Genomic DNA, 25,312 nt, shown 5'->3' with positions numbered 1-25,312 from the left:
GGCAGCCTGTTGAATTGTTTTAAAATCAACAGCTTTTATAGCTCATAAAGAATGGAAATAATGTATGACTTTATTCTCCATTGTTAGGAGACAGAAGAAAAAAGCTGGGTCATGAGTCTTTAGTGGTAAACCTGAAAGTGCACTTATAATATTATAGGTTAAGATACTCTTAGGTTAAGATCAGTAACATGCTACTGATAATTACTAGAGGTGGAAAATAAAATGACACAAAGCTGAATGAGATTACAAGAAAGAAATTAAGATGAAAAGTAACGGTATTATATAAATGCGTGGAAGTTATCAACACCAATTTCTTCTAGGTGTTATCTTAAGCCAAGTCACGGGAATGATTTGTATTTAAAATCTAGTCTAATATGAGTAAAAGCAGAAGAAGTCTACTTCCTCAAGACTTATTAAATGTATAACCACCCCAGCCCCCACCAGGAAAAACAAAACTTGCGATTGGCCTGTAATAGATATATTAGATGTTATGTACAGTAGACTACTAGGTCAGTAGTCTAACCAGTTGAGCCACTTCACTATTCCATTTCTTTACAACATGAAATGAATACTTACTATTAACCTTCCAAATTTCAAGAAAATGTAGAATAATTGCAGTTGTTTACAATTAGCATTTGCTGTCCACAAATATTTTAGGAAACCCTATCATAGTGTTTCCTCTCTATAAAACTGGAAAAAAACCAAGTCATTTTGGCGAATACAGCAAGGCAATGTTAGTTCACTTTTAAATGTGGAAGTCTTGTTACATGATGTTTTCATCTTTGAACTTCCAAAAGGCTATAAAACTGACTCTTCTCAAATATTTTAGGATTTCATTTCAGCTATTTTCTTTTTACATTCAGAAGATTGGGTGCAGACACTTTCACTTTGCCAGGAATGTTTCTTGATAAATCCGTGTCCTAAAAAAAAAAAAAAAGGCTGAATATTTTCACAGTCACGTTTTTATGATCTTTCTATGTCCTCTGCTGCCAAAAGAATGGCATTTCTAAAATTTTCATCTGAAATTTTTTATTTTATATTGTTTCTAGCAAGACAGCAGTCTTCTAATAGTTGCAGCTTCCATCTGCTAACAATGCAAAAATAAAAAAATTATAACTGCTCATATTTAACTGTACCACCAATCTCTAGAGATTTCTACAGGAATACTTTACCTTTACACTGCGGAATAAGTCTTTTTCTCTTGCTGTTGCTTCTCTGGAATGCATGAAACTATTCAAGGCTGTTTTCGCAGCTGTAAGCAGAAGATAGAAGAATCTACTTCTGTTCAGTCAAGAAATGTTTAAAATCATAATTCACAAAAAGATTTTAAATACCTTTTCCTTTTTTCTGAACTCCAGGAGTAAGTTTCACTTTGTATCTTTAAAAAGGAATTGCATGTGTTACTAAACAGAGATTACAAAATGATTCATACATCAATGTTGTGGCAGCTGCTTGAGTAAACTCATAATGACTTACTTATAGTTTGTCATGGTGGTATATGGGGCACATATTGGAATGGCAAACAGTAGTACATCTTCAGAATGTGGCTGCCCTGTCAAAGAGTCAAACAGATTTTCCTAAAAAGGGAAAACAAAAACAATTACAAAAGCTATTTACACCAGCCCTAAAATAGGAAAATTCTAATAAAACAATCAATACATTTTATCATTTTCTGATATATAATATTTCACCCTTTGGGGCTATATATAAAGCAGAGCTTAATGACGATTTTCAAAATGACACTTAGATATATTTAAGAGAAAGGGAGAAACGGGAGGCATTTTTGGTTGTCATAACTGAAGCAGGGTTGGGGGCGGGAACAATATTATTGACATCTATTAGTGTAGATGCCAGGAATGGGACAACTCCCCACAAAAAAGAATTATCCATCCCCAAATGTTAAAGATGTCAAAGTCGGGAAACTGGATTAGAACAGTCATCTCTCATGCCTGTTCTTAAGGAGAAATTCTAGGGCTTCTTAGAGTTCCCATTTTGTGGGCTGCCTAGAAGATTGCCTATATTTATCTAACAACATGAGTAAATTTAGATTTAGGACAAAACACTTGGTACAGTTAGTGCTTACTATATGCCATGAACTTTTCTAAATGCTTTATGTATACTATCTTAGTTCTTGCACAACTCTCCCGGTAGAGGCAAGTATATCCCGTTTTTCAGATGAGGAAACTGAGGCACAAAGAAAAATGTTTCCAAGGTTGTAGTTATATGTAATAGAGTTAGGATTCAAACACAAGAATGTGTTACTCCAGAGCTTGTGGTCTTTTTTTTTTAGCCTTTTAAAGTTCTTGCTAGAAGTTGTGTGCCAGATATTGTGGGACCCAGATTGCAGTCAGTGTTGTAGTATGAACCCAAACACAAATTCATACCTCATTTCCCTGTTGGTCTAGATCTTGTTCTTCCTGTTTCAAATATATAAAATTTTAAAAGTCAGTTGTAACTTAAATTGAAACGCTATACCATTAAAATCTATGAAGAGAAAAACTGATAAATATAAGATAGATTAAGTTCATACATGTGTCTAATATATAAGAAAGCGATGCCATTCAAAGAAAAAAGGATGTGCCCTAAAGTTAAAAAAGACTTCCACAGAATATATGCTAATGAAAGTGTTAGTCACTCAGTTGGGACCAACTCCTTGCGACCCCATGGACTGTACAGCCCACCAGGCTCCTCTGTCCATGGGATTCTCCAGACAAGAATGCTGGAGAGGGCTTGCCATTCCTTCTCCAGGGGATCTTCCCCACACAGGGATTGAACCCAGGTCTCCTTGCACTGCAGGCAGATTCTTTACCATCTCAGCTGCCAGGGAAGCCCATTGATAATTATGAATATTCTTTTAACAGTTATGAATATTTGTAAGGTTTACAGAGTAAGTAATATAAAAATCTGAAGACAAAAAGTGAGTTAATATTACTAAACAACACTGTTCAGGGAACCAAGAAAACAGGAATACATTTAGGATCCCTGTAAGCACGACCTGCACTGAATGGAGCACACATACAACCAGTTTTAACTCCATGAATAGAAGCACAAAATACCCCATGAATACAAAATGAAACCAATTTATAAAACAATAAATCCTTCGTTCAGAATTTCAAAAAGATGTACATATTCTTGCAAGAAGATACACATTAAGGCCAGACTTTTGTACTCAGCTGATAGAACTAGGCAACTATCTTAACTGGAAAAATGTTAACATCTCACACTGTGTAGTCACATTTGACATCATGTAATACAGTATATATTCTTATAGAAAAACCTAGAAAAGTGCAAATTCATTTCTCATTCATGGTCAACATAATCCTAATTATCTGTTTTAACTAAGTTTCCACCAGAATCTAGTTTCTCCATAAAATTTCCTAATGGCTTATGATAAACTTTTTAGGAGCTAACCAACACTGCCATTTTTTATATACGGCAATTAAAATTTAGGTCTTTTAGGCTATATTTCTTTTTCCTTTTTTTTTTTTTTAGGCTGTATTTCTAAGGTAACTTCCCATTAGGAATAGGGTTACCACTCACCCTGGTTTTATTTTAGCACTGTAAATCCCATGTCCTGGGAACCTTGAGATCGTTGGTCATCCTAATGAAGAAGCAAAAGCCCATGTGTGTGGTGGCCTTACCTTGTCATCATGTGGATCATCTACAGCCAAGTCTTGTAACTCATGAGTGGTAACTTCAAGGGATAGAGTTTCCTTCTTTATGCTGTCTGAAACTCTTGGTCCACCTCTAGGTTTCTGGGGCTGTTTCTTCACTGGTTCATCCTTTATTTTGCCTTTCTTTCCCTTTTTCCCTTTTTCTTCTTTGTTCGAACCTGCAGACTTCATAGAGGGAAAAGCAGTTAGTTAATGCTGACAGTATTTTCAGTGTTGTCAGTTCTTTAATGAAGTACTGAATGCACAGCATATGATAGGCAGTGGTCTGGATGCCCCTTGAAAAACAAATGAAAATTTATTATTAAATGTTACTTACTCCCAGCAATTTCATGATGAGCTCACGTTCTTCTTCATCTTGGTCCTTGTATTTTTCCTTCATTTTTTTCATTTTACTCTACAAAATAAAAAACGTTTTTGGTTGGAAAAATTCAGCAGTAAGAAAATGTTAAGACATGTATGTAAAGAAAAGGCACTTCTCTAATTCTGTCAAAATGGTTAACACCAAAAAGGCACCACTTTAACAACCAATATGGAGTCTTTGAAGATGGATAATCCATAGTCCTCACCCTCAAACAATTGACCATCTTGTGGAAAAAAAGATACACAGAATAAATTAATGCAAAATAGTCTAAATGCAAACAAGTTTATATCTAAGATAATTTAGAGAAAGAAGACTTTTTCTTAGCTTGAGCAAGAACTAAAGGGAAGAAATAAAGCAGAACTGAAAGGTTCACTGCATCTGGGAATACAGGAAAGGCAAGATTATAATGTAAAGACAGAACAGAGTAGTAACAGCTAGTCATCACACATGGTTGTCATCAGGATACACATAATAGGAAATGGGGCAGCAAAATTTAGCTGGCTATTTATTGCAGAGACTCTTAATACTTTGGATTTCATCAATTAAACAACTGATTCTTTACTCTGGGTACACATCCAAATCACTCGACCAGTTTTTAAAACCATAGACACATAGGCTTCACCTCCAAAGGCTTTCATCTTGACTAGTCTTAGCTAGGACCCAAATAACAAATTTATAAAATCATAAAGATTTAATAAGACACACACAAAAAACCACTATACAAGATTGACAAATCAGACTTCATTAAAATTGACAAATGTTGCTCATCAAAAAACAATTACAGAAGTGAAAAAGCAAGTCACAAAACATGAGAAATATTTGTAGTACAGAAAACCAAGAAAAGACATGTATTTAGGATTTCAAAGAACTCCTATAAATCAGTGAGAAAGTTGGACAACCCAACTTTTAAAAGCCAAATTAAGATTTCAGTATATACACACTTGAATGACTTGAAAAACCCCAACAATACCAAATGAAAGTGACGATGTAAAGCAACTGGAACTCGGATACACAGCTTGGTGGGAAATTGGTACAAGTACTCCAAAAAACTGATAATATCTACTAAGTCAAACACAGCATGTGCGCTATAACCCCAGCATTTCCACTTGTAGCTATACAGGACAGAAATGAGTATTTGTGAATCTCAAAGATACAGGTCTTCAATGATGAACAATATAGTAGACAGAAACTGGCAGATGCTATTTAGCAATGCAAGTGAACTGTTACAACAACATGGATTATTCACAAGGTTGAGTGAAAGATGTAAGACAGGAATATATAAAGGATGATTGCTTTTTTACATAAAGTTCAAAAACAGGCAAAATAATCTATTGTGATTAAGACATGTTTTTCTCTGGTGGGACTACTATTTAGAAAGGGGCAAGAGTGAGCTTTCTGGAGTAATATAAACATTCAAGGGTCTTGTTCTGGGTGTTGGTTTCACACAGATATATGTGCATATAAAAACTGAACTAAAAGCAAAATATCTGCATATTACTATACATATGTAGCATGTGTACTGAATCATGTCCGACTCTTGGAGACCCCATGGACTGCAGCCTGCCAGACTCCTCTGTCCATGGAATTTTTCCAGGCAAGAATACTGGAGTGGGTTGCCATTTCCTCCAGGGGCTCTTCCCAACCCAGGGATCAAACCTGGGTCCACTGCGTCTCCTGCACAGGCAGGCAGATTCTTTACCACTGAGCCACCTGGGAAGCCCACTATATGTATGTTACACCACAAAAAACAAAACAAAAAACTTGAGAATAGAATGAACTATTACCAATAAATTGAACCAAGAAATGGAAAACTCAACAAAAAGAATAGTTTTTTGGAAAAATATAGCTTGGGAAAACCAACTTTGAAAAAAAAAACCTGAATGGAGTTATGATCGCTAAAGAAAGTTATTAAGTACTTAAAAACCTACCCTGAAAGTGTTACTTGCTCAGTCGTGTCTGACTCTTCTGTGACCCCATGGACTGTAGCCAGCCAGGCTTCTCTGTCCATGGAATTCTCTAGGCAAGAATACTGGAGTGGATTGCCATTTCCTTCTCCAGGGGATCTTCCCAACCCAGGGATGGAACTCGGGTCTCCTGCATTATACGCAGATTCTTTACCATCTGAACCACCAGGGAAGCCAGATATCCCTAAACATCAGGCCCAACTGCTAAAAAAAAATTTTCAAGGAACAAATGATCTCCATTTTATACAAAGCACTAGAGAGCATAAAAAAGGAAAAGTACTAAACTTACTTTATGAAGCTGGTATCACCCAGATACCCAAACAAGGCAAGGACAGAATTAGGGGATTTTATAGTGTAATTTACACATGAACTCACTCGGAGAAAAATAGACGCAGAAAAGGCATTCAGTAAAACTTAACTCATGATTATTAAAACTAGCCCTTTGTAAAGGATGTCTACCAACAACCCACAAGAAACATACTACAATGTTAAAAATCTTAGAATTAGTCCCTTTAATGTATTACTGTAACAAAGAGGCATGCTATTCTTACTTTTATGCCACACTGTCCTGATGTTTGAGTCAGAACAAGAAACATGAGAAAGAAAAGCAAAGCCATTATTTGCAGACTGACTGCCTAAATTTCATCTGTAGCTGCTGCTACTGCTGCTGCTAAGTTGCTTCAGTCGTGTCCAACTCTGTGCGACCCCACAGATGGCAGCCCACCAGGCTCCCCGTCCCTGGGATTCTCCAGGCAAGAACACTGGAGTGGGTTGCTATTTCCTTCTCCAATGCATGAAAGTGAAAAGTGAAAGTGAAGTCGCTCAGTCCTGTCTGACTCTTAGCAACCCCATGGACTGCAGCCTACCAGGCTCCTCTGTCCATGGGATTTTCCAGGCAAGAGTACTGGAGTGGGGTGCCGTTGCCTTCTCCTTCATCTGTAGATGAAATGTTAAATACTCAAGTAAAACTGCTTAATACTATCAGCTGGACGAATACCCTTAGTGCATACTTACGACTTTTTTTAAGATAAATGACTAAAAATAAGAATTGCTGAGTCAGAGGGTAAATGCACTGTTAGGACTCTTGATTGGAATTCCCATGGTATATACTCAAACTTGTACTGAATGACTGAATACACATTATCTATTAATTTGATGGGTGAAAAAATTCCCCTTGTTTACATAAACATTTCTCTGATCTACCCCCTACCCTGCAATTTGCCCTTTCTTTCAATTATATTGAGTTATATTGATGGTTCTTTTCTCCACCAGATTTAAAGCCAGATTTTTTAAAAGATGACTAGCCACTAATTTTGAATGCTTCATACCCTTTAAAACACAATTTATGGTTCTGTGTCTAGATTTTATTCTGCTTCACTTTTCTACCTGGCTGTTCCTATGTTAATACCATTCTGTTTTAGAAAGTCTAACAGTAAATATTTTACTACCTAGTAAGGAGATCCATCCTTCATCTTCTTTTCCAAGATTCCCTTAACTATTCTCTGGTATGTACTCTTTCAAATGAACTTTCAAATGTTAATTAAAAATCTCAATTCTTTTTTGAATGACTTCACGTTGAATTTACGTAGTAATACAGGGAGAATTGATTTTTTCCCCCTTTCATCCCTGGTCCAGGAATTGAACTGAGTCCATGTACCACAACTACTGAGCGTGTACTCTGGAGACCATGAGCCGCAATTACTTAGCCTGTGCACCACAACTTAAGCTTGCATGCCGAGAGCCTGTGCTCTACAAGAGAAGCCACTGAAATGAGAAGTCTGTGCACTGCAACTAGAGAGTAGCCCCTGCTTGCCTCAACTCGAGAAAAGCACAAGCAGCAGTGAAGACCCAGCACAACCAAAAATAAAAAACTCCATAGCAGAAGAAAACTAAATTAAAAAAAAAATTTTCAAAAGAATTTAATTTTCTTAAAGATATACCTATACATCAGCTCATAATCTCTACACAGCTACATTTTTTAAAGTATAGTCTAAAAAAAAAATAAATAAATAAAGTATAGTCTATACCTCGTCTTTCTTCATCCCCTATCTTTATAAAATAGGTAAGAACTGTAACCAAAATTGCATTAATAATTGAAAAACAAACTACTAAGTTAAATTATCAGATCAGCACTGCCAGTTTTTAGCTAAGTGTCTCTGGCAAATAAATCAATCTCCTATTCCTCTTCTACATAACTTGAGAGTTTCTGTATAGATGGTCTTAAAAGAACAGAGAGTGATCTCTATGCTCCTAAACACTATCTTTTCAACTAATTTTCAAAAGAAGTCACACAAGATTATTTTTCTATTTCACTTAAACTTTAAAAAAGGAACCTCAAAACTTTACTTGTGAATCATATAGTACTAAATATTACCTTTTGTCCTCGTTTCATTGGCTGAACAACTGGGACATTTTTGCTTGTGTTCTGATGAGTTTCAATGTGTAGAGCATTTTCTTTTTCTTTGTCCTTTCCTTCTGTCATTTCTAAATCCCCTGAGTCATTTGGAAGCTTCTTTTTCTTCATTTCCCTAAATATAAATGAAATGAAAAATATCTTAATCTTAGAATTCCAAATTCTTAATATCCTAAAAAAATGATACGCAGAAGGGAATGTGTATGAGATCATGCCTTCTGCTTAACTTGTTATCACCAGGCTACAGTATAAAAGGAGTGCAAGTCATCACACAAGAAAAAGCTAAAAAATTTTCTCTCATGAATTTATGATTCTTCCTGGCATCCAGGCTCAACACACTGTCATCCTTGACTTATCCTGATTCAGTAGCCACGTTCAGTCCCTCAACACCTTGATGGCCAGGCAAAGGGATTTGTAGTCTTTGTATCACCATGGCCTTGGCAGATGTTAAATATTCAGTAAAACATTTGTGGGTCTGTTAGTGGAAAAAATGGATCTTAGAAAATAAAGAGGAAAGGAAAATCCTATTACTGTGCAATCACATTCCCAATGCCACTGCCCCAGTCCAAGTCCTTATCACTTACCACCCAGACTTCCTCCATATTCCCCCATAATCTGTTCTACATGAACTTCTACATTAATTTTCCATTGTTTACCTATGTCACATTTCCATTCAAAATCGTCCAAAAGTCCTCTTCACATCACTATTAAGATAAGTCTAAAACACTTAGCTTGTTATTCTAGGTTCTCCACTTTTGATTCTATTTCACTTTGCCAATTTTATCATCTATCAGTTCACAAACATGAACATTTTGTTCCTTCCACCTCAATCTACTTATCCATTTCCCCAAAGCACCCTCAACATTACTTCCAAATACCTATCACCTCCCCGTCTCTGATCATACTAATTCTCCTTGAAGTTTCTGACCTTAACTTGCATTATCTAAGATGCAACTATATCTTCAAGGTAAAAACTTCTGATGGTATTTCCCAAAACACTTCAATGCACAAAAAATTCTTATTCCTGAAATACTGTATCACTTTCAGATAACACTGTTTACAGATTTATGGCTATTTCTTGAATCCAGGACTCAAAAGCTTCTTGAAGGCACAAACTTTTAATTTTACCTCTTTGTATTCTACCATAATATCTAGCATAATACCATACTCATAAATATCAGCACTCAGTTTTCTATAATTTATAAAGATTATCAAACAAATGGGTTTACTATCCATTCCAATCTAGGGCCTCTTTCTGGAGTGCTTCACCAGCTGTCGTCTTTTCCACCCTGCAGTAGTTGTCTCAGTTGTCCCCTTCACTCTATCTTTTTCTGTCTGCCTTCTACGCCCTGTTATGTTAAAGAAGAAAAAAAAAAAAGATGGGGGAAAACCCCCAAGTCTTCCTCTTACATAAAAACTGCCTAATTTCAGTACAGGCATGCCTCAGAGATATTACAGTTTCTGTTCCAGACCATTGCAATAAAGTGAATACTGCAGTAAAGCAAGTCATGAATTTTTTGGTTTCCTAGTGCATACAAATTTATGCTTACACTACCCTGTAGTCTATCAAGTGTGCAAAGCAATATATCTTTAAAAAGCAATTGTATATACCTTAATCAATACTTTACTGCTAAAAAAAAAAAATACCACCACCTGAGCTTTCAGTGCATCATAATCGCTTTACAATAGAAACAAAGTTCACTGATCACAGATCACCTGAACAATTAATAATAAAAAGCCTGAAACATTGCAAGAATTATCAAAATATGATCCAGAGACATGAAGTAAACAAATGATGTTGGAAAAGTGATGCGAACAGATTTACTCCATACAGGGTTACGATAAACCTTCAATTTGTTAAAAAAAATTAAAAATCTGCAAAGCACAATAAAATGTGGTATGCCTGTATTCGTCTTCACTTCTGTCAATAGTATCACAGAATCAGCCTATCTATTTAATATACTGCAATTATTACCATACATATTTATTTAATAAAAGGTCTGTTTTGTGTTACTTGACCTATCTGATTATAGTGGCAGACGGGGCCCTTAAAAGAGAAAAACCTATCAGAGCTGAATGTAAAGAACAAAACAAAATTTATGCTAAATCTTGGTAATGTTAATGAGATCTTTATAACAGCCAAGTGATCTGTCATAACCAAACTGTCAGTTATAAAAAATAGATGCTTTTCAGTTAAATAACACAAGTATATTTACCTTCTTTCCTTGGCTGACAAATGCCTCCGGCTCTGCAATTTACTGTCACTCTATTAAAATTAAAACAAAAACACAAGCAGATACAAACAATAACATCACTACTGTTAATTTTTCAAAAGCCAAAATTAAAAAGAAAATTACTCTTATTTATTGAGAATGACATGATGTTCTTCAAAACACTTTGAAGGAAAATGTTACCGTATTAGAAGATTCCTCTTTTGAAGCCAATTTCTGGAGGGACCTATGGAAACAAACAGAAAGAGGAGTCTACAAGCCTTTACAGGCATTCAGTTACAAAGCCCCCAAACATTCCCATATTACTCTCCTAATTAATTATTGGCAATGCTATCCATACATTTTCAAATGTGGTAAAATTAGAAAAAGTATAATCAAATTGCTCATCTTAAAAAAAATTGCTCATCTTCTCACTTTATATTCTTAAATAGCTGACATGTATTGGACACCTATAATATGCCAGGCACTGCGAGATGCTTTACATGCATATAACCTTCACAAAAACCCTACGAAGGGGTACCATTCTCTTTTCACCAAGAAGGAAACAAGCTTAGACTCAGTCACTCGCCTAAGGACCCACTTTAAGATTCAATACTGGTCTGACTCCTAAGCCTTTCTTAACTACTAATATAATAAAGTTTTTATAGCTATGGTGTTGTTTACCTAGTGATCTGTGAGACATTAAAGACTAAGACACCCTTTTTAAAAGAGTGTAATTGCCCTTTTATTATTAGAATTTATAAACATTAACTTGTTCCTATTTTCATCTAGTTTGGCAACTTTCACATTTACTGTATTTTTTTACCCAGTGTCCTGAGAATTTAAGAGAGTTCTACCTCCTTATCAAATGGTGAACAGACAGTAAGATCGTAGGACAACGGAGGGTAAAAGCACTGAAGTCAATCTTGGCATTATTTTTATAAGGTCATCACTCCCAGCTTACAAAATAAGACTGAAAATTATGGCTTTGAAATTACCTTTGGGACTGGAGGTGGGACAAGTCGATGGAAGTATCAGGATAATGTAATGTCTCTTCTTCATCCTTAATTTCACCAACAGGTTCCTGATCTTTTACCACCCCCTCAGACTCTCCTTCATCTTCAGAGCTTTCTTCCTGAATTAATTCATTTAGTTCATTGCCACCACTCTGAATAGTAATATCCTCTTGGTCAACCTGAGTCACGAGCTCCACTTCCACAGGAGTTTCATGTAATTCGTCTTTATCTTCTTCACTGCTACTTTCACCCCCATCTGCTAAATTACAATAAGGAAAGTCAGAGTGCTATCATCACAACAAAGTTAGATGATTTCCTTGAAAACTTCATAAAAATATTCTGTTCACTTCCTCGTTCTTCAAAACATCACCAGAAAAATATTGGATCGTCCCCAAAGGTTACTCTGACTTAGATAAAAGGATACTCTGTATCCGGAATTGACTGGAATAAATGATCTCCAAGATCCTATACCACAATAAATTTCTTAGACATTGCAATCATTTCTGCAATGAAAACTACATCTTTTCTTTGTTATTTCCAAAACGAGAAAAACAGAAGCAGTTGTAGAAATTCTGCCAATTTTATCATAATTTGCACATGAGAACTGAAATGAAATAAAACAAGTTATGTAACTGGCACACAGCAAGTGTTCACACTTTTGCAAAAGGACCACCATCCAGTGGTAATAATATGGTCCAGTTGTGCGTGTGTGTGCACTCAGTTGCTTCAGTCACGTCCAACTCTTTGTGACCCTATGGACTGAGGCCCACCAGGTTCCTCTGTCCATAGATTCTCCAGGCAAAAATACTGGAGTGGGTTGCCATGCCCTCCTCCAGCGGATCTTCCTGAACCAAGGATCGAACCCGTGTTTCCTGCATCTTCTCCAGTTACCTCACCTATAAAAATTAGATGCCACCAACCAAGGATGGTTGTGAGAATTCAATAGAAAATAATGTAAATAAAGTATTCATGTCAGGAACATGGTGAAAATTCAGTAAAACAGAATCATGTTTAACAGTAGTTGTTAAGTGAAACAATGAGACTATTCTTAAGAAGCAATGACTGTAAAATATGTAAAAATAACTTTGAGGGCATATATTCCCTAGTTCCTTTAGGTAGGCAGGTTAATTTATTCCAGCAACCATAGCTGCTCTCTACTTGAAGCAAACATATTATTATTATTTTTTTAAATTTTTTTTTTTGCAAACATATTATTAAATCAAGGTAAATTCTCATAAGAAACTGCACGTATAATAACTCATCTTTGTATTGCTTCTAAATCCTAAATCCAAAGGTAAATGCTTATTTATATATACCTGAGTCTATCTCTGATAAACACGTTTATGTACTACTCATTAACACTGGGCTTCCCAGGTGGCACTAGTGGTAAAGAACTCGCCCGTCAATGCAGGAGACCTATGAGACCCGGGGTCAAACCCTGGGTCGGGAAGATCCCTGGAGAAGAGCATGGCAACCCACTCTAGCATTCTTGCCTGGAGAATCCCATGGACAGGAGATCCTGGCGGGCTACAGTTTACAGGGCTGCAAAGAGTTGGACACAACTGAAGTGACCTAGCATGCATGCATGCATTCAATACTGAAGTTTTACAACATAAACATACATTCAAGTATTGGTTATGGATTCAAACACTTTATAATTCACTAGAATAAGTGTATTGAACATTTCAAAAAACAAAAATTCAATACCATTGATAACAAGTCGGGTATTTTTGAAATTTTAATTATCCCAAAAGAGACGATCTTCTAAAAATTCAGAAGCAAAACTAGACAATGGAAAACATGATCAGCTACTTTATTAAAATCTGTGTACTACCTAGTTGTTCCATTTCTTCTGACATGAGCTCACTTGTACAACTCGCCAGTGTCTCCATGTCTTCATCCTGCACTCTGACTTTTCGTTCACCCCGATGTCTCCAAACACAAGACTCATCTACCTACAGAAACAGTTCTTTTCATTGGTGGAACTTTAGGTTAAGACTAGTGAAAATCAGGAGAAAAAAAAAAGAAGAAGCTGAAGAATACCTTAAAGAGGAAGCTAAACCCCATCATTAGATGTGAAGGAGGAAGGAAATTCTTTTTTCCTGCAAAGATAATGTACAGTTTTAAAATTCCATTTTCTGCATTTTATGCTTGTAAGATATCTGACACAGTGGTCAAATTTGTTCTTTTTTTTTTGCTGTCATCAAGCAACATTTTCCATTAATAGACTCTGGCATTATGTATAGGAATAAGAATTAAGAAAAAAAAAATATGAAAGCTTGCTCTCATCTGGATTAGTCAGATCCTGAATAATCTATTTTGAGAAAAAAGATCATGTTATTTACTTTCTTACCCTTATAAACATAAACTATGTGAAAGAACACTGTCATTAATAAAAATATATGTGGCATGAGCATGTCAAATGCTAAATTTGCCAAACCACAGTAAAATCTTCCTTATTTAATAACATACTTCATATATGAAATCAGAATAATTAGCTTCTGAGAATGTTAGCAGATGGTCTTCAAACCTGTCTCCATAATCCACTGACAAACCATTACCTCTTATCATGAAGCTTCCTGTGGTCAAATATTCCCCAGTTGGTGCTGTTTTAGATACCTGAGAAACACAATGATACATTATACTCTTGTCTTAAACACATTTTTAAAATTTTCACCTGAGAAAGTAAAGCCATATTAAAGTAAACAGCAGTATGTCCTGAAAAGTTTATAATTTAGCAAAAATTCTTAACACTGAAAGGATAAATCTCTCTTTAAAGATAGGTGTAACTTTGTCAGTAACAAAGAGAAGAAATAACAAAGGATATACTACATCAATCATTTTCAAATGCCGTAGACCAGAGCCACAACTGACCTACATTGCCTCTCATGTGAGATAAAACAAGAAAAACAAGGACAGTTTAAAAAGCTTAACATAAAGGTATAAAACTATATTAACTCTATTTATTACATTAAATCATTTCCTGAGATTTTTTCCCCTGGCTAGGGCAGGGGAGAGGGGGCAGGGGGAAGGGGATGAAATAACCTTTCATCTTATTTATTTGGGGGGGTAATGAAATAACCTTTCATTTTAGTAAATAAGGATAATAGCTTATTTTTAAAAATATATTCTAACTTGGCAAAATAGGAAGTGAGCAATATAATTCTGAAATTTAAAAAAATTTTACACATCTGTGAAACACCCAAATCTGAGAGTATCTTTACTAGTAATAGGTATGCAAGGGATTAAAAGCACACTAAAAAAACCTATTCATAAAACAATTAAAGCCATTTTTATTACACTGCAACAGGCAGAAAAAATAACCCCAGAAGTGATATTAATTTCCTAAGAACACAGCATCACAGCACAGCAGAAAACAAATACAAACAAATATAAAAAGAAACTAAATCTAAGGGAGGATAATGGTATTGAACTTTTTTAATCTTGCTATATAACGTTAGGACTTTGAAAAGCAATGTGAAATCATATATGGAATGTGAAATCATATATGGAATGAAGTACCATCAAGAAAATAGCATTAACCACAAAAAAATGGCAATTACTAAAACCAAGGGTATAGAAAAAGAAAAGAAAAAACACTGATAACCTATTTTACAGGAAAAGCTAGAGAGAATTCAGAAAATTTCAACAAAGATGAACAGGTGAAAGACCTTTTAGGTCAGTGTGCAAGTCATAACTGGAACAGTCCATCCCATGGATAGAGCATGGATTGCTCTAAGTCTCTGCTCAAATCTTACCCTTCCAGAAAGGCTTTCCCTGACACTATATTCAAAATGGTAGCCTGTATCACTCTCTATCCCCTTACTATGCTTTAAAAAAAACTTTGTTACCGCCACTATATATTTTTCTTCAATATCAAAATGTCAACTCCATCACAAGGTACTTTGCCTTGTTCATTCTATACCCTCAAAATTTGGAACACAGTTACCCTTCTCACTAAATTAAGAAACAGGACCACCCTTATTACCTGATGATGGTACACCCACCAAGCACTAGTGATAACTCGAGCGTCCCAAGCAGCACTGTAGCAAAGAGCCATTGTGCCAGCTTCAGTCAAGGTCCGAGGGGGAATCAGTTCTCCTGTAATAACAATGCTACGATGTTTCAGTACCGAAGTACGGACCTTCTAGAGCAAGACATGGAAACCATATACAGGATGACAGGTTCATTTCTCTTGTATTTTAAATAACAATATCACACTTTAACTTCAGTAGTGTATGAAGTTACTATTTTTATTAAAAAAATGTATTTATAAAAAAAAATGTATTTATACAACAGGTTTTTAAATGGTCTAAGTAAATAAGTTCAGAAAATATCCTTTCATTTTTATCAGTAATTCTAACCTCATTCTAGAAAGGATAATTTAGAAAAACCTATTTAAAGGTTAAAGACTGCCAGAATTACTATATTGCCTAAAAAGTAAAAATCAAGAACATATTAACAGATCCCTAAGTAAGAATTCAAATATTTTAAAACTAGGATATAACTCACATACTATAAAATTCATTTTTAAAGTATATAATTCTGAGTTTTGATATGTTCATAAAGCTTTACAATCATTACCATTAATTCCAGAATATTTTCATCATCTGCAAAATAAATTCTGTATCTATTAACAGTAACTTTTCATTTTTCCCAGCCACTGGCAATCACTAATCTACTTTCTGTCTCTATGGATTTTCCTATTTTGTAATTTCATATAAATGGAATCATGTATACCTGGCTTCTTTCACTTAGCATGTTTTCAAGGTTCATTCATGTTAGAGCATTTGTCAATACTTCATTTCCTTTTAAGACTGAATAATATTCTACTTTATGGATATACCACATTGTATCTATTAATCAATTAACAGAGATACAGGTTGGGGATTCCCTGGTTGCTCAGTGGTAAAGAACCCACTTGCCAATGCAAGAGACTCAGGTTTGATCCCTGTATTGGGAAAATCCCCTGGAGAAGGAAATGGCAACCCACTCCAGTATTCTTGCTTGGGAAATGCCATGGACAGAGGAGCCTGGTGGGCTATGGGGTCACAATGAATGGGACACGACTTAGTCACTAAACAACAATAACAACAGAGATAACAGGGTATTTCCATTTCTTGGCTATTATAAATATTTTCAAACAAGTTTGGACACATTTTTAATTATCCTGGGTATATATCTAGGAGTGGGTCACATGGTAAATTCTATGTTTAACTTTTTCAGAAACTATCAAACTATTTCCTATTGCAGCTAGATCATTGTCCATTCCCACCAGCAGTGTATAAACAGTCCAGTCTCTCCACAACCTCACCAACTCATTACTGTTTTTGGCTTTTTTATTTGGATTTTTCCCCACCCTGTGTGGCTTGTGGAATTTTCTTCCCTAACCAGTGACTGAACCCGAGCCCTCAGCACAGACAGCTTGGAGTTCTAATCACTGGACCACTAGGAATTTTCAATGTGTTTTTTAAATGTTCTTGTGGGTGTTAAGTGGCATTTCACTGTGGTTTTGATTTGTATTTCCTTAATGGATGAATGATGCTGAGCATCTTATCATGTGCTTGTGGGCTACTTGTATATCTTCAGAGAAACATCTATTTGACATTTTAATAACTGTTCATTTTAAAATTGCCTTTCTACTGTTGAGTCAAAACAGCTCCAGAGTGTTTTGGATATTGGTCCTTTATCAGGTAAATGATTTGCAAATATCTTCTCCCATTCTGTGAAGTGTCTTTTAATTTTCTTGATAGAGTCCTTTGAATTAAAGTTTTAATTTTTGCATAACTCTAATTTACATTTTTTTCTTTGGTTGCTTATGCTTTTGGTGTCGTATCTAAAATGACACCAAAGCCAATAACTTCCAAAGCCAGTATTATGAAGATTTACACCTCATTTTCTTCTAACAGTCCTAGAATTTTAGCTGTTAAATTTAGGTCTATGATGTATTTGAGTTCATTTTTATAAGTGGTAAGAAGTTCCTATTTCTAACTTCATTCTTTGGCACATGGATATTGATTTCCCCAACCAAAATTTGTTGAAAAGATTATTCTATCCTTACTGAATGGCCTTGGCACCCTTGCTAAAAATCAACTGACTATAAACAAGGAATCTCAATTCTCTTTATTAATCTATCAGTTCATTCTCATACCAATACCACACTGTCTTGATACAACACTGATAGCTACTTTGTAGGAGGTTTTGAGGAAGTGTGAGGACTCCAAATTTGTTCTCCATTTTCAAGAATGATTTGGCTAATCTGGTTTCTCTGCATTTCCACATGAATTTTAGGACGAATTTTGTCCATCTTTGCAAAAACAGGCAATGGTGAGAGAGACTGCACCACATTTGTTGATTAGTGTGGGAAATACTGCCATCAGAACAATATTAAGACTTTCAATTTATAAACATTGGAAATCTTCCCATTTATTTAGATCTTCTTTAATTTCTTTTCATGATGTTTTGTAGTTTGGTGTGTATGTCTTACTTTTTGGTAAGTTTGTTACTAAATATTTTATTCTTCTTCAATGCTGTTATAAGTGGATGTTTTATTAATTTCCTCTTAATATTGCTCATTACTAGTATATAAAAACATAACTGACATTTTATATACTGACATTATATCCTAGATACTGCTGAACTTGTTAATTAATAATTTTTGGTGGATTCCTTAAGGTTTTAAATATATAAGATTATGCCATTTGCAAACAGAGACACTTTTATCTGTTCCTTACCAATTTGGATATTTTAAACTTTTCACTGCCTAATGGCCTACTCAGAACCCCCATATGATGTTGAGTAGAAGCGTGGCAAGAACAGATGTGCTCATCTTATTCCTGATCTTGGGGGGAAAGCTCTCAGTCTTTCCCAATTAAGCATGATTTTCAGCTGTGCATTTTTTATAGATGTTATTTACCAACTTGAGGACGTGTCCATCTATTCTCAGTTTGTTGAGTATTTTTATCACAAATGAGTACTAGATTATTACCAAAGGCTTTAAGGCTTTTTTGCATTAGTTGAGATCATCATGTGGTTTTTGTCCTCTATTCTACTAATATACTGTATTATACTGATTAATTTTCATATGTTAAATTAACCTTGCATTCCTGGGAATAAATCCCACTTTATCATACGTATAATCCTTATAATATACTGCTGGATTCAATTTCCTAGTAGTCTGTTGAGAATTTTTGTGTCTCTATTCATAAATGACATTGGTCAGTGGTTTCCTTCGCTGTGATGTCTTTGTCTGGTTTTGTTATTAGGGTAATACTCATTCCATAGAATGAGTTAGAAAGTTCCTGTCTCTTCTGTCTTTTGGAAGAGTTTATGAAGGATTGATGTTCAGTCTTCTTTAAAAGTCCTATAGATTTTAAGAATTTGAATCTTATTTTTTCAGTTAGTATCGTTAAAGGTTTATCAATTTTATTGATCTTTTCAAAGAACTAGCTTTGGTTTTATTGATTTTCTCTATGGTCTTTCTGTTTTATTTCTACTCTGTATCTTATTGATGGACTGAAACATCATTATAAAGTGTCCCTTATCTCTATTAGTGTTTTTTCTCTTATACTAAAAATAGTTCAAACAAAAGACTAAACTTCTGAATAACAGAATGAATTACATTACCTGTTGGATTCTTAATTACACAGCTAGTTGCTCCATGAAGGTCAGCATGGACATAAATGTCCCCTTTAAAACAAATAAATACTGTAAGTCTTATTTCTGCTTAAGTTGAAATTGCTTATTTATTGTTTAAAGGGTTCAAAACCCAAAACGTATAAGAAAATAAAGAAAGAAAAGACCATCTCCCACCTGTGGGAGGATTTCTCATAGGCCTCCTCAGAGGAGAGCTATGCTAATAAGGCAGATAAAATGGTCCTAGTTCTTCTCCCTCCCTCTATCCACACCTTTCTGCTTTATGACCCTGAAGCTGCATCAGGAGGTGGAGTCCACTCCCCTGTCACTCAAATATGGGCCTACCCCTTGACGAAGAGAATGTGGCAGACATGACCAAAGGCCAGTTCCCAGGCTAGGCCTAGACAGGCCTTGTATGCTTCCTCTTTTTCCTCTCAAAAATTTGCTGAGTTGCCATATAAGCGAGCCCAGGCTAGCCTGCTGATTGGTGAGAGAAACTTGGTGATGAGTGAGTCATCCTAGCAAATGCAAAGGTCCTGAGAACCACAGATGGTTGACAAATGTGACAATCATGAAGCCAGACTGAAGATAAGTAAGAAATGAGACTAGAGAAGAAGCCAGGAACCTTGTAAGCCACAATAAGGACTTCTAGTTTTATTCTGAAATGTGTGATGAAAAAGAAATAGATGAATGCATGGATGATGGTAAACTAGGGAAAAGTAAAGTGCCTGGTTTCTAACAGAAAAAATGAGCAGCCACTGTTTGCCATGGATAGTTCATCTGAGATTTGAAACTCAAAGAAGAGCAAAGCCCATACAGTTCCATGAAAGGCTCGGCTCACAATGAAAAGAGTTAGAGAAGACAGAGAGCAAGCCCTGGGTACCATGTAACCTGAACCCTGTTGTTTTCTTTCCTGCTTCTGGATCCTCAAAGGACATAACATTAGCTCTGATATTGATTATTGACTTCTGATACCCATACTGAGAGTTCAGCCACAGTGAAGTGACGGTTATCAGCAAACAAAAACAAATGAGAGGCCTTACAACACAGGGGTGAAGCCCTGTTTCTAAATGCGTAAAAAGTTTACAAACTTCAGCATTTAAAAATTAAGCTTTAAAAAATCTGATGTACAGCCACTTTGGAGAATTAAAAGCTATTTTGTTAATATAGCAGAAAATCAGAAATCTAATACTATAGATTACCTCAGCATTAATCCTTTAGGAATATTCACTTAAAATGAGAATTAAGTATCAAAGCACATATTCAACCATAAACCATGAAACTACCAATTAAATCTGTCAAACAAAGGAGTACAAGATGAAAATCTACACCTAATATTGAGATAACCAATCCAATTACTTAAGAGAAAATTCTTTCGAATTTTAATCTTACTTACCTGGTGTCAAGTATCTTTTCACAATTATTTCATTCTGTTGCTGATCTCGTCCACCAATAATTAGATAGTTCTCTGAGCTAATGAACCAGAGGAATTTCTCAAACCTACCAAATTTTAAAGAAAAAAGTTAACATTTTTTCCCCTTCATAGTTGCCTGCATTCAGATCCTTTTAATTAACAAAATGAACCAGAAGGCTCTCCTACATGTAGGTTAAGACAACTTGATGGCTTAGTTTCTTTTCTTAAGATATCAAGCTCAATTTTACCGAAAACTTGTAATAAATTGCCTTAGGGTATTCTTAAGACAGTCTTAGTAGAAAGCAATTTAATATTATGTTTAAAAAAATGTTCTCTCTTTATCTCCTTCCCATATAGACAGTCTTAGACTGAAGTTGTAATAATGAATTACAAAAAGTATAAAATGTCACCTGGTCCCTAGGTTTAGCTCTCTTTCAGTGGGGCACTGGATATTCTTTGGGACTGCAGGTAAGAAAGAAAAATTGTTTTCCCATCCTGTCCTCAATCAACTGAATGTTTACATATATGACATTCTTTACACTTAAAATACGTAAAACCAAAAATTGTCATCAGAAGTGTAAAATTACAACTTTTCTGAAGAAGCAAATTAACTTGGGTTTTCATGGTTAATACATACCACCACAGAAAAACAGAGTGTAACTGCTATATTTAAAATGGATAACCAACAAAGACCTATTGTATAGCACATGGAACTCAGCTCAATGTTATGTGCCAGCCTGGATGGGAGGCAGGATTGAGGGAGAACAGATACATGCATATGTATGGCTGAGTCCTTTTGCTATTCACCTGAAACTACCACAACACTGTTAACCAGCTACACACCCCAATACAAAATAAGGTTGTTTTTTTTTTAAGTGAAGAGTGTATATTTGTATGATATTTAGAAAATGAGATGAACATAAATATTTCTATGCTACGTATGACTAGTAGGATCATCTTTTTATGATTTAACCTACAATTTTAAAATTTCTGGCTAAATATGATAGATTGGGGACGTCCCTGGTGGTCCAGTGGCTAAGACTCTGTACTCCCAATGCAGGGGGACCAGGTTCGATCCCTGGTCAAAGAGCTAGACCCCTCATGCTGCAACTAAGGGACTTGGCATAGCCAAATAAATAAATATTAAAAAAAAAAAAATGACAGGTTGAGCACAGGCATTAAATGAAACTCTCATATCAAATATAACAGCAGAAGGATTCTACTCTTATTTTCTAAAATGATTTTTTTATTAAGTAATACATATACATGGTTCAAAATTTAAGACTATATAGAAATGTAGATTGAGAGATCCTACATCTCTTTATCTTCTACCACTGCTACTGACCAAGGGGCCATTAGCTTCTGATGTACCCCTCTCAAGTATTTGTTTATATATAAAAAAGCTAAAATAAACTGCTTATTCTAAACCTTTTCATTTTTAGACACAACACACTGTTCTGCATCTTTTTTTCTCTTTTTACTTAAAAATATATTTTCTTCATTGCTGAATGGATGTACTATGGATTTAACCACTTCCCACTGATGGTAAAAAGGTTTGTAAAATGACATATACCCAATAAGGACAAAAAGAATGAGAAAGGTAAATTAGGGATGTATTTTGTAATCATCCTAGCAAAGGAATGCATAACTAACAGGCCAAAAAAAAAGTCAACTAATCAAAAGAAAGCAATAAGGAAGACAAAAAAGAACATAGAATGACACATGACACATAGAAAGCAAACAGTAAGACAGAAGATTTAAACCAAAATATATCAGAAATTGTATTAAATATAAACATAGTCAATTCTCTTGGAGCTTCCCTGGTGGCTCAGACAGTCAAGAATCTGCCTTCAATGAGAGAGACCTAGGCTCGATCCCCAGATTGGGCAGATACCCTGGAGAAAGGAATGGCAATCCACTCCAGTATTTTTGCCTGTAGAATTCATGGACAGAGGAGCCTGGTGGGCTACAGTCCGTGTGGTCACAAACAGTTGGACATGACTGAGTGATTAACACACACACACAGTCATTTTTCCAGGTAAAATGCAAAGACTATCAGACAGGGAAAAAAACAATATATATATACTTTAAAACATAAGGATATAAAAACGTTGAAATACAATGATAGCAAAAGATAATACCATGCAAACACAAACCAAAACCAGTTGAAACAGTCTGAACATCTAGCATAGACAGATAAAATAGATGTAAGTTAAAAGGACATTTCATTAAAATAAAAGGCTCAATTCACTGAAAAGATAAAACAGTTCTACATTGGTGTTACCTAACTAGATAGCCTTGACATATATGAAGCAAAAATGCAAAAGTAAAAGGAGCGACAATCCATAATTGTACAATATTCGACACATCCCTCAGTAATTGGAAAAACAATCATTAAAAAGAATCAAAGGTGCCAAAAATTTGAACATGATTAATAAACATGACTTGATATTTAAAGAAATGTACTCAATAACTCTAGAAAAGACAGTCTTTTCAATTATACATGAAACATTTATAAATAAAGCTTGTGTATAAATAGACTGGACCAGAAAACAAGTTTCAACAAACATCAAGTGTCTGAGGTACAGAATATCATCTCTATTACACAAATTAAGCTAAAAATTAGTGACAAAAATATAACCAATCCCCCTCTCAATATGTTCGGAAAGCAAGACATATACTTTTAAATAACGCACGGGTGGAGAAATCACACTGGAAATGAGAATATATCTTGACATGAAAGATAATGAAAATACTAAACAACAAAATGCTTTAGATGCAGATAAAGCCATGTTGATATAAATTTATTGCTTAAATATATTAGAAAAGAAGCTGAGGGAGGGGGAAAAAAAAGCAATGAACTAAGCTTCTATTTCCAGAAATCAGAAAGGGAAATGCAAAAAAAAAAAAAACCCAAAGAAAAGCACAAAGATGAAAATAATTATTAAAATAGCACATATATAATATGGAGATCAATAGTTAAAAACTAGTTTTTTAAGGATCCTACTACTACTGAAAATCCTCTGGTCAATTTAATTAAGAAAAAGAGAAGGCACAAATAATTCTTGAATGAAAACGGAAAAGTAATTAAAGAGTCTAGTGATGTTAGAAAGTTCAGTGGAGGGACTCCCCTGATGAACTAGTAGTTAAAACTCCACGCTTTCACTAGAGGGGGCACAGGTTTGACCCCCGGCCAGAGAACTAAGATCCCACATGCCGCACAGTACAGCCAAAAAAAAGAAAAGAAGGTTAAGCTGGATATTATAAACTTTTTGCCAATAAATTTCAAACTTTGGACAAAATAGACAACATCTTAGAAAAGCATTGCTAACCAAAACTAGAAAATCTGAGTGATCCTATTATTTACTAAAGAATTTGAATCTGTAATGAAAAACTTTCCCATAAAGAAAATCTCAGATGACTTCCATCAAGGACAGTTGACAAAGGAACACTTCTCAGTTGTTTTATGAGATAATATAATCTTGTATCAATAGCTAACAAAAGCATTATGAGAAATGAAAATTACAGGTCAAGGATATTCAAGAGATGTTAGAGAGAGAGAAAAGAAAAAAGCAAAAAAATTTTGAAAGCTGGAAAATAAATGGACAAGTGAGCCGACTCAAGAAGCTGAATCCTAAGCTGATGGTACAAAAAGTCAAGAAACAAATCAACTTACACATGTGTGACCCATGAAAAGCACAAAGTACTGCTAGAAATAGGGTTTAAGATGAAGTTTAAACAGAAAGGCTGGCTAAAAATCTGATTAAGAAGTAACAACCTCCCTAGATCTTTCCAGCTTTGAACATGGTGGTAACTACCCCTTCAACATTCTAACAGAAAAGCCAGAAATTAAATCTCTAAAAAGGGTACAAAGAAGATTACTGGACTAGGGGAAATAAATCACAAGTTACATATATTAATATGTAAAAATAGGGCAATTAAGTAAATGTATGAAATACTGGATACTAAGACTCTCTAGCTTATTATTTCCACTGGGCTCCTAAAACGGAGACAGCCAAGTCTTCACTTTACAAGCATAAGCAAAAGAAGCTTTTCTAGGAAATGAGACCAGCTGAAGAGGCAAAAAGAAGTGACAAAAAGACATTAAGAAAAAAAAAAAAAAAAGACATTAAGAGTTGCACAGAAAATGGACCACACAGATTATTTTACAAGTCCAACAAACCACAAAGAACTTCCAATCAGCATTTTACTGTTCTACTAGAAAACATGAGCAGACAGTCAAGGATCACCAGACATTAACACAAGTGAACACTGGAGACAGAACTAAAAAAATAGAAAAAAGAAACTTGGAGAAGACAGACCTGTTAAGGAAACAATACTAAATAAAATGTAATACAGCAAAACTGTTCTCAGTTATAAAGAAATGTACTGTTAAAAAAACAGTAAGTTTTTTAAGTAACATTGAAATAACCAAAAATGGCTCAAAATTTAAACATAATAGGAAGAAATAGAAGATCAAAAAATTCAATGGAAGGATTGAAGATAAAGTTGAAAAAAAATCTCAGAATACACAACAAAAAGAGAGAGATGGAGAAAAACAATGCAGTAAAACTGTAGAACTGTTGAGGGGGTCCCATATGTACAAAATAAGACTTTTAGAAAGT

General features: G+C 34.9%; 1 protein-coding gene across 2 annotated transcripts in view; it reads right to left on the bottom strand.

Annotated features, from left to right (window-relative positions):
- Positions 1 to 50: 50 nt before the first annotated feature.
- Positions 51 to 25,312, bottom strand: part of NEMF (nuclear export mediator factor) — a 48,832-nt gene continuing 23,570 nt past the window's right edge. The window contains exons 17-33 of one of the 2 annotated variants that reach the window (XM_043919020.1): positions 20,670 to 20,773; positions 19,265 to 19,327; positions 15,627 to 15,739; positions 14,200 to 14,257; positions 13,682 to 13,740; positions 13,473 to 13,593; positions 11,621 to 11,897; positions 10,827 to 10,869; positions 10,629 to 10,678; positions 8,374 to 8,527; positions 3,991 to 4,068; positions 3,642 to 3,839; positions 2,385 to 2,417; positions 1,477 to 1,577; positions 1,335 to 1,378; positions 1,173 to 1,252; positions 51 to 920 (exon numbers count right to left, since the gene is read on the bottom strand). In XM_043919020.1, the coding sequence (XP_043774955.1) occupies positions 843 to 920; positions 1,173 to 1,252; positions 1,335 to 1,378; positions 1,477 to 1,577; positions 2,385 to 2,417; positions 3,642 to 3,839; positions 3,991 to 4,068; positions 8,374 to 8,527; positions 10,629 to 10,678; positions 10,827 to 10,869; positions 11,621 to 11,897; positions 13,473 to 13,593; positions 13,682 to 13,740; positions 14,200 to 14,257; positions 15,627 to 15,739; positions 19,265 to 19,327; positions 20,670 to 20,773 (1,654 nt within the window). In that variant the 3' untranslated portion in view covers positions 51 to 842. The remainder of the gene's footprint in view (positions 921 to 1,172; positions 1,253 to 1,334; positions 1,379 to 1,476; positions 1,578 to 2,384; positions 2,418 to 3,641; positions 3,840 to 3,990; positions 4,069 to 8,373; positions 8,528 to 10,628; positions 10,679 to 10,826; positions 10,870 to 11,620; positions 11,898 to 13,472; positions 13,594 to 13,681; positions 13,741 to 14,199; positions 14,258 to 15,626; positions 15,740 to 19,264; positions 19,328 to 20,669; positions 20,774 to 25,312) is intronic. The other variant, XM_043919021.1, reaches the window with a different exon arrangement.

Source organism: Cervus elaphus, chromosome 12 (assembly GCF_910594005.1).
Source record: "Cervus elaphus chromosome 12, mCerEla1.1, whole genome shotgun sequence".
In the NCBI taxonomy this organism is placed as follows: domain Eukaryota; kingdom Metazoa; phylum Chordata; class Mammalia; order Artiodactyla; family Cervidae; genus Cervus; species Cervus elaphus.
Note: the sequence above shows the minus strand (reverse complement) of the source record. Positions and strands in the feature narration are given on the sequence as shown.